At 36.3% G+C, this 8,525-nt stretch overlaps 1 protein-coding gene across 3 annotated transcripts; it reads left to right on the forward strand.

Moving 5' to 3' along the window:
- The first annotated feature begins 621 nt into the window (after positions 1–621).
- Positions 622–7,694, forward strand: LOC107819874 (peptide chain release factor APG3, chloroplastic). 3 transcript variants are annotated; one of them, XR_012702719.1, is made up of 16 exons: positions 622–945; positions 1,213–1,269; positions 2,256–2,336; positions 2,440–2,497; positions 2,637–2,740; positions 2,834–2,885; positions 3,692–3,741; positions 4,165–4,230; positions 4,320–4,484; positions 4,803–4,875; positions 4,982–5,114; positions 5,740–5,869; positions 6,291–6,348; positions 6,774–6,821; positions 7,199–7,282; positions 7,383–7,694. XR_012702719.1 is itself a non-coding variant. In XM_016646049.2 (15 exons), the coding sequence occupies exons 1-15, from the start codon at positions 784–786 to the stop codon at positions 7,449–7,451; spliced, it is 1,260 nt and encodes a 419-aa protein (XP_016501535.1). In that variant the 5' UTR covers positions 622–783; the 3' UTR covers positions 7,452–7,694. The 3 variants fall into 3 exon arrangements, 1 of the variants encoding a protein (XP_016501535.1); XR_012702720.1 differs by having other exon boundaries at positions 5,785–5,869; XM_016646049.2 differs by lacking the exon at positions 5,740–5,869.
- The last annotated feature ends 831 nt before the right edge of the window (positions 7,695–8,525 follow it).

Genomic DNA, 8,525 nt, shown 5'->3' on the forward strand with positions numbered 1-8,525 from the left:
AAAAGATAAATATTTAAAAGTTAAAAAATATATTATTGAAAAAAATTTACAAAACTTAAATAACTTTTTAATTAACAATAATTAAATTTTAAAAACTAATAATATTCAAGTTCACAAAAAAAAAAATATTATCAGTTTGAGTTTGGGAAAAGTCGTGCAACCAATTTCGAGTAGTAATAAGTGTTTAGACATTTTCATGATGGATGCAACTTATGTACTTGGTAAGAACACGCCTACCCATCGATGCTACAGTGGCAGTATACTTTTTATTTTTATATATTTTAAATAAATATTTTATTAGGCCCACGGGCCAACCCAGCCTCAAGCAAGCCTCACGGGCCACAGATTTACTTGGGCAATGCTTAAACGTCTCGTTTTTAAATTAGCTTCAAAATTTCTAACCCAACCCTATTAAATCACGGGCTGAACTAGATTGGCTCAACGGTCAAGCCCATATTGACGGCTATAATATTAATTTGTGAACTCTTAATGAGTTCGTTTAGCACCTGAATTAATTGAATTTAAATTCTAAATAATCTCTCAAATTTGGATAACTTGACGTGGCACATGGATAGACACAGGTTGTTCATCTTTGAGCCCATATCCACAATTTCCAAGCTTGGGCTTCGGGCTTGCTACTTGAAGTGAGTATATGTCCAAATGTTCAATTTCCATTTCCTTCCCCTTCGCTATATTCCCGGTTCTCTCTCGTAAATACACAGCCTGTTTATCCATTCAATTTTGCAGACTTGCACAGAACCACATACGTCGGAGTTTAAGAGCATGAATACTTTAGCTAACACTGGCTTTGCTGCCGGAATCTCCGCTACATCTTCGATTCAATGGCCAATACGACGCCGTTGCTTTGGATTTTCCGGTGGAGGATCCGCTTTCGTTCGAGCTCCGTCGAATCACACTCCTTCTAGAAGAATCGTCTGCATGGCGGTCCGTACAATTTTATGAATATCTCTCTCTGATAGTCGAGAAAATGAATACAACTACGTAAAACTTGAATTCGAAGATAAGCATAATTTGAAGAATTAGAATGAAGAGTGAAAAACGAATAACAAAAGAAGATTTCCTAAATTTTCGATAATCAGTAATACAGTGAATGCTATATCCGAATTTGAGAATTCATTTTTAGTGACTAAACTTAGTAATCGGAAATTGCTGTTTTGACCTTTTCTTATGTAATCAATTTGTATATTGCAGGAACCTTATCTAATTACAAAACTTGATTCAGCTGAGAAAACGTGGAAAGAATTGTCGGTATGCTTCTTTCTGAATCTCTTTATGCTTTTTGGACATGGATGGAAAAACTGGTTATAGACCAATTATTTAATTCAATAAACATTGTAGTATGGTGTTGATAAGAGTGAGTTGCTCTACTTCCAACCGAAGAGGTTCCCAAGAGCAAGATGGGGATTTCTTGGAGGGAGGGAGCCGAGGGTCTATCGGAAACAGCCTCTCTACCTCAAGGTAGGGTAAGGTCTGCCTACACACTACCCTCCCCAGACTATTAGTGGGATTATACTGTGTTGTTGTTTTTGTTGTATTGTTGTATGGTGTTATTAATTTATTCATGCGACTATGCGAGTGAATGTTTTATCGAATATGTAGGCGTTTGGAAGACTTACGCTCAGTCTGACTATAACATGGTTAGTAAAGGTTTTGTTAAATGAATGGGACGAGTGACCTGGACCTTAAGTTTGCATTTAAAGACAGTTTCGGTATTATTTGAATACATATTTTAATTTATGCAAGCAGTTATGACAGGAAGAAATGGTGAATTATCTTTTTGCAACATGCAATTTGGGATAGGTCTCTTATTTGGCTGGTTCAAAGTCTAAGCCTATAAAAAGTGTGCTCAAATTCAGGGTTGGATCTAGTGAATAAGTTACGGGTTCATCCGAACCCAGTAGCTTTATCTTAGACCCTGGACCCTAGATATATGTTTAAAAAATCCATTAAGTACAAAGAATAGATTTCTGGTCAAATTTCTCATAACAACAACAACAACAACCCAGTATAATCCCACTAGTGGGGTCTGGGGAGGGTAGTGTGTACGCAGACCTTACCCCTACCCTGGGGTAGAGAGGCCGTTTCCGATAGACCCTCGGCTCCCTCCCTCCAAGAACTACCCACCTTGCTCTTGGGGTGACTCGAACTCACAACCCCTTGGTCAAATTTCTCATACTTCCTTTATAATGAGGAATGCCCAGGAATTACATTTAAAACTAGTGAATCACTTTCAGGTTAAGCTTGCTGATCCGGATGTTGTCTCAAATCCAAGTGAATATCAGAAGTTGGCGCAGTCAATGGCAGAGCTAGATGAAGTACCTTACTTAACTTTCATTTTATCTCCTTTTCTTGCGTTGACCCAATACTAATGGCACTCCTTTTTCTGTTCACACTTTTGTTGTCTGTTTTTTGAGCTAGGTCGTGTTGACATACAGGAAATTCAAGGATTGTGAGAAGCAACTGGAAGAAGCAAAAGGTTATCATCCACTTTTGTGTTTTTCAGAAGCCAAAGCATTTTTATACCATTTACTAATTCTCCCTCCATGCTTTAATTAGACTGGTGCTGTTTGTTGTAGTTTATGCATATATCTGACGGCCTCTTCTATTCCTGTCAGCTTTAGCTAAAGACGCTGGAGCCGACGAGGACATGGCTGAGATGGTAGCTTCTGAAATTCAATCCTTGACAGAGCAAATCAAAGACCTAGAGGAGAAGTTTAAGGTTATTACAGTTCTTCCTTTAAAGTATTTATATTTACCTTTTTACTTCGATGCATTTTTGGGGGATTTATGTTGATATTTCTCATGATGGCAGCTAATGCTCCTTCCCAGTGACCCTCTTGATTCTAGGAATATAATGCTTGAAGGTATGTTATTCTTTTACTTTGCCTTTGTCTTGATTGGGTAGAGTTTTCTGCTCTGCGTCTTAGTTTCAGATTCATGAACTCCAAGCAACAATTAAAATTATTTGCTGGTATAAGTGATCCAGATGATAACAAAGTCGAATATTTGTTGGGAACTTAAATGAACAGATGTTGAAACCATGATGCTTTCTTGAGATATTTGGAAGTGGAACAAAATATAAGGCTACAGACTCTTAACGCCATCGTGCTAAAATTAATAAGAGTAAAGTTTTTCAAATGTGAAAAAGTGGCAAAGTTAATCGAAAGATTTTCACATCAAATTTGAGCTGATATAATTTTAGTCCCATCTTATATTTGCTTAGATTGCTTGAGGAAAAACTTTTCCATTATAGGAGATAGCTTCATATTTTTGGGACGGAATAAAATGGCAAGTAAGTCAATTGAACCATGACTGGGGGAATACTTGCTATTTGCGTGTATCCCTTTAAATGGCCACATTGAGTTTCACATTATTACTCTTGCAGGATTGATGAAATCAAGTACAACTCATGTTGGTAGAATCTGGTTGTTTGCAAGTCCTCTAAAAACTGTCCAGCTTATATCCTTGGATGTGGCTTGATGGACCTCTTTAGGTTATAGTGCATCAGTAGCTACAAATATTGAAATTTAAGGGTTAACTGGCACGTGATATGCGTGCGCTGTATGCTGTTTAATTTTGAATTCTCTCCCTCCTAACTGTTTAGTTAAGTAAATTTTTTCACAAAAAGCTTTAATTTTGGGTATAGGAGTTTAACTCTTCTGTCTTGCAGTTAGGGCAGGTGCTGGTGGGGACGAGGCTGGAATTTGGGCTGGTGATCTTGTAGGTACATGTTCCCTTAGTCCTTCTAAATTCTACTATATGGTTGCGATACTTTTTCAAATATTGCAAAATAAATGAAGGAAAAAAAGAAGAAGAGGATTTAATATATCTGGTCATTCAACTCGTGTTACTTGTAACATTGACATGCGTTAGACAGTACAATGTTGCCTTATGACATATGGCCTTTATGGGTCCAAAGTGCAATAGCTTGCTGATAGCTAAGAAAGAACATGGAATGTTCCCTATCCAGATTCACTTTTAGATGTAGAAAAGTTTAAGTTGTTAAGCTAGAGTCTTTTTACAGTGTTATTCCATCCAGCGCTCTGAAACAAGTGGGAGTTTCCTTTTCCCGTATAGTGAAATGAAGAACTCAGATCTCATTGCATGGCACACTTATTTCTTCTTCGCTTTGACATCATTTAGGTGCGTATGTATGAGAAGTACAGTGAACGGAATTCTTGGAAGTTTGCTCCGATCTCATGCTCCGAGGTAAATATGTACTAAATTGTAATTGACAACTATGTTTTCATTAGGTAATAGTTTCCTTCGCTGACCTATTTAACAACATCTTTGTCAAGGCTGAAAAAGGAGGATTTAAAACATATGTGATGGAGATCAAAGGCAAGCGTGTTTATAGTAAATTGAAATATGAATCTGGTGTTCATCGAGTTCAACGTGTACCGCAAACAGAAACTCAAGGCCGTGTTCACACTTCCACTGCAACAGTTGCTATCATGCCAGAGGTTAGTTATTCACAAGTTCACTAAAAAATCTCTGCAGCTCTGCTATCTAGTCTAGCTTGATATGGTCATCTTTTTTATGTTTTGTATTATCAGCAAGTTCATCCCCAGATGTTGTAGCGATCGCATAGATTGCTGCATCATTTATATTGCCATGTATGGCCGAGTTGCTGTCGATCTCCGAACTTCCATTTTTAACCGGTGTTTTCATTATGATTTTTCTATTCTTTTCTCCCCACGTATATCTAGGTCTTTTGAGTTCCCTGTTGTTTCTGCTGTTGTTGCTTTTCATTTCATCCTTGATATATTATCTGGTTTCAGGCTGATGAAGTTGATGTGGAAATCGATCCAAAGGATATAGAACTAACAACAGCACGTTCTGGTGGTGCTGGAGGTATATGATGATTCATTTTTCATGTTCTACTAAAGTTCCCTAAACATGAACTTTTCTTGTACTTATTGACAACATGTTTATATTGATAGATGATTATGCTATGCAGGGCAGAATGTTAACAAGGTGGAGACTGCAGTTGATCTTTACCATAAACCAACGGGAATTAGAATATTTTGTACCGAAGAAAGGAGTCAGCTTAAAAACAAGAATCGTGCTTTCCAACTACTGAGAGCCAAATTGTGAGGAACAGCAATTCTCATATCGGGTTTTTGCTTTATGGAGTTACTGAACTTTATTATTTAAAAGATAAAAGATTAAAAAACAGAATTTCTCAACTTAGATCTAGATGAAATTAGTCATATGGATTAGGTGAGATGCCCTTGCTTATGTAGTTGACCTCCTCTGAAAGCAACTAGATAGGTTTTTCTAAGAAAATGACTTACTTCTGATATGAACATGAAGTACTGCTTTATAGATCCTATAAAGAAAGGTTCTGGTGTTTGAGCTGCCCGTGATGTCTGGATCTATACTTCCAACTCTGAGGAATAGTTTTGTTTGCGTGTCAAAATCTTTTATTACTGCTTAGAGCACCTTCATTTGCTAGTCTCGCTAGTTTAAGAATGAAATTACAGCTTTAACTGACTGCCTGTGTCAGATATGCTTTTCACTAAGCATGTAGTATATGTTCTTCATATCTAGATAATGTTGTCATATATAACAGTATGAACAAAAGAAACCTGCACGATTAAGGAAGAATCTGTTAGTGTTTTGCTATGTTCTATGACAATGATAAGCACATGGCTGCTCCAGGTTTTTTGTTTCATACTCTTGACATAGGGTAACTTCTAAGTCTTCTATGCATAGGAAAAACACGCATTTATATAATGTTGTGGATCAACAAAGTTTCAGATGGTCTGGAAGTCCACAAGGCTATGTGTCGTCAAAATTTTAGTCACTGACGGATAGAGTCAACGATCAATCAAGACACGCACTGGTAGGAAAATTGTCCAAGAGCTGATGAAACCTCTGTGTTATCCCTTTTTTAGTTGATCTCCACCATTTTACAATTTCTATGATGGTCATATGCATATATGAATCTCTATATTATCTTACTCGCAAGGAATATGGATATTCTTCATTAGTTTCAGACATGCATTATTTGCTAAAGTAAAAGCAAAATCTTGTGGGTCCAAAAATTTATCGGAATAACTGTCTAGGCTGAAGAGCCACGAACAGTCTATATCCTTCTATATAAACATCATCTTTATACATTGGCCCATTCTTGTTATTGCACTCCCATGTATGCTATTTCTTTACACTAACACAAGGTGATATTTATGTATATTTACTATGTTCTTGACTTTATGCAATTACTATTATATCTGCGCGGAATAAGACTTGTGATATTCTTCCAGGTATGAGATTAAGTTAAGGGAACAGCAGGAATCGATAAGAAACCAGAGAAAATTACAGGTAAGATGACCAAGCCTTCAAATCGTTGAACTCGTATAACCAAAATGCAGTAGGAAGGGATGAAATCAAATCGACATGCTTGATGACATTTTAAGTTTTTCTTTTAAATGATCTTATCTGAAATGATATCCATACGGACCATACCTATATGTCCAAGTGCAAGTAGCTTATGTATATCTACCTGCTGATCGTCTAATATATATACCTTCACTAGTGCAAACCTTTTTCATATTGATATGGTAATGTCTGTGAAAGATAAATGTCCTAGTTGTTTCCTGGGGTAACGTAACATAAACAAGTTGATGCAACATTTTTGACACGGTCAGTTTTAAGCCTTATGATCTCCTAATTCTTGTATTAGATTAAGGAGCACGAGGACATCTTGTCAATTTTCCTGATTAGACTGTTTACATTTACAATGACAGGTAGGTACTGGTGCTCGGTCAGAAAAAATTCGGACATACAACTACAAGGTAAATAAGCCATAATGCCTTGAACTGGAGAGAATGTTTTTACTCCAAAAGAAACTTTTGACATCCAATTAATGATTATGATGGTATAATAATCCCACCACTCTCTTGAACTGCAATTCTGTTCGTAGAAACATGTAGTTTTACTGAATATGGAAACTTCGAACTTTGTGTTTTGTTTTGGTGGGGGTGGGGAGGCGGGTAAAACTGTAAAAACTTTGTGTTTTTCCTGATTATTGTTTAAGTGATGGTATAAATGAAGCATACTCGTGTTTCTGCATTCTGGATAAACTGACTGGTTTTCTAAAGTTTCTTTTTGATTACCCACCCTTACATCTCACTTTTCCGTCATTACGATCTCTTTTCTCTGACGTTCACAGGACAATAGGGTCACTGATCATCGGCTAAAAATTAACTTTGAGCTTACGTCGTTTCTTGAGGGTGACATTGAGACAGCTGTTCAGGTATATTACTTTTGCAAATTAGCTATTAGCATCCCTTCTTTGTGGGGGAGGGGGTAAGATTTGCCATTAAGACACTCGTGCTAATTTCGTCTTTGTGCAGTCTTGTTCTACTATGGAACAACAGGAGTTACTGCAAGAACTTGCAGAATCTGTCAGTGCGCCTGCTTGACAATTTGTAACCTTTGTTTTCGCAAGAAGCTCTATTTCTTCCTTCGTAGAACACTTATCACGACGTACCATACGGATATCATTCTTGTTAGAATTGTTGTCAATTTAGGATTAGTACAAACGGAATGAGGAAATCTAGTGCTAACTAGGAGCTCTGTCAGATCGCCATTTTAGGATCTTAGCTTCTAAATGTTACAGAACACTTGAACAAATGAGTTCATTATTGAAAATTAATACTTGTGCATATTTCCCTCATCTTTAAAGCAGATGATTCCCGGATTTGTTTTTTTTTTTCTTCTTTCCCCTTTTTATCATCTGCTGATAATGTAAGCGTGGTGCTGTTCTCTTTCATAACATTGTAAAAAAATACAGTCCCATTCATATGCAATAAAAGGATCCATTTGCAATTAACTATATTGATTCAATTAATCTATTAATTCACGCTTACCTGATTTTTCTGGTTGTTTTATCATACGACTAAAACCAAGCACCTAGAAACCAAACATACCCAAGTCAGGAATTGGCTAAATTATATATGGGATATTTTACAATCACTTAAAGAGAGATTGGTCTCATACCATAACAATGAGTAACAAACAATGAGATTCCCCTTCACCTTGGTTACTCTGTCATGGTTTGTACTTTGTATCTTCGTCTTTCATCGAAAGAACTAAATGATACGACCTGTGCGCGACAGAAAGAAAAGTGTTCCAACCGCCTTGATTTATGTAGTAATAATATGGCTCGAAGTAAAAGCATATTAAACAAAAAATTTAAAGTTAGTTTAAATGTGAGAATATGATAAATTTATTTAGTTATACTGATTTAAATACTAAAAACTAGTTGTATAAATTTTCTCCATCATATTTTATACAACTGTTTCGGAAGTCGTAGTTTTTTACTTGACTACCATTTGATAAATCATTTTCTAAATATTTAACTTTTTATAGCAATAAAATTAATAAACCAGTTTCTGGACTCAAACAAAAAATAAGATACATTGACCATCATATTGTGAACGGAAACTGGCCAGAAGTGCCCCTGAAGTATCGCAATTGCTACAAAAATGTCTTCC

The sequence above is a fragment of the Nicotiana tabacum genome, chromosome 19 (assembly GCF_000715075.1).
Source record: "Nicotiana tabacum cultivar K326 chromosome 19, ASM71507v2, whole genome shotgun sequence".
Classification (NCBI taxonomy): Eukaryota; Viridiplantae; Streptophyta; class Magnoliopsida; order Solanales; family Solanaceae; genus Nicotiana; species Nicotiana tabacum.

Excerpts from the sequence above, each read along its gene's own strand:
- LOC107819874 (XM_016646049.2), top strand. The coding sequence starts at position 784 with ATGAATACTTTAGCTAACACTGGCTTTGCTGCCGGAATCTCCGCTACA. Across the intron at positions 2,741-2,833 it reads ACCTAGAGGAGAAGTTTAAG|CTAATGCTCCTTCCCAGTGA; the intron begins GTTATTACAGTT and ends TCATGATGGCAG. Across the intron at positions 7,283-7,382 it reads ACATTGAGACAGCTGTTCAG|TCTTGTTCTACTATGGAACA; the intron begins GTATATTACTTT and ends GTCTTTGTGCAG.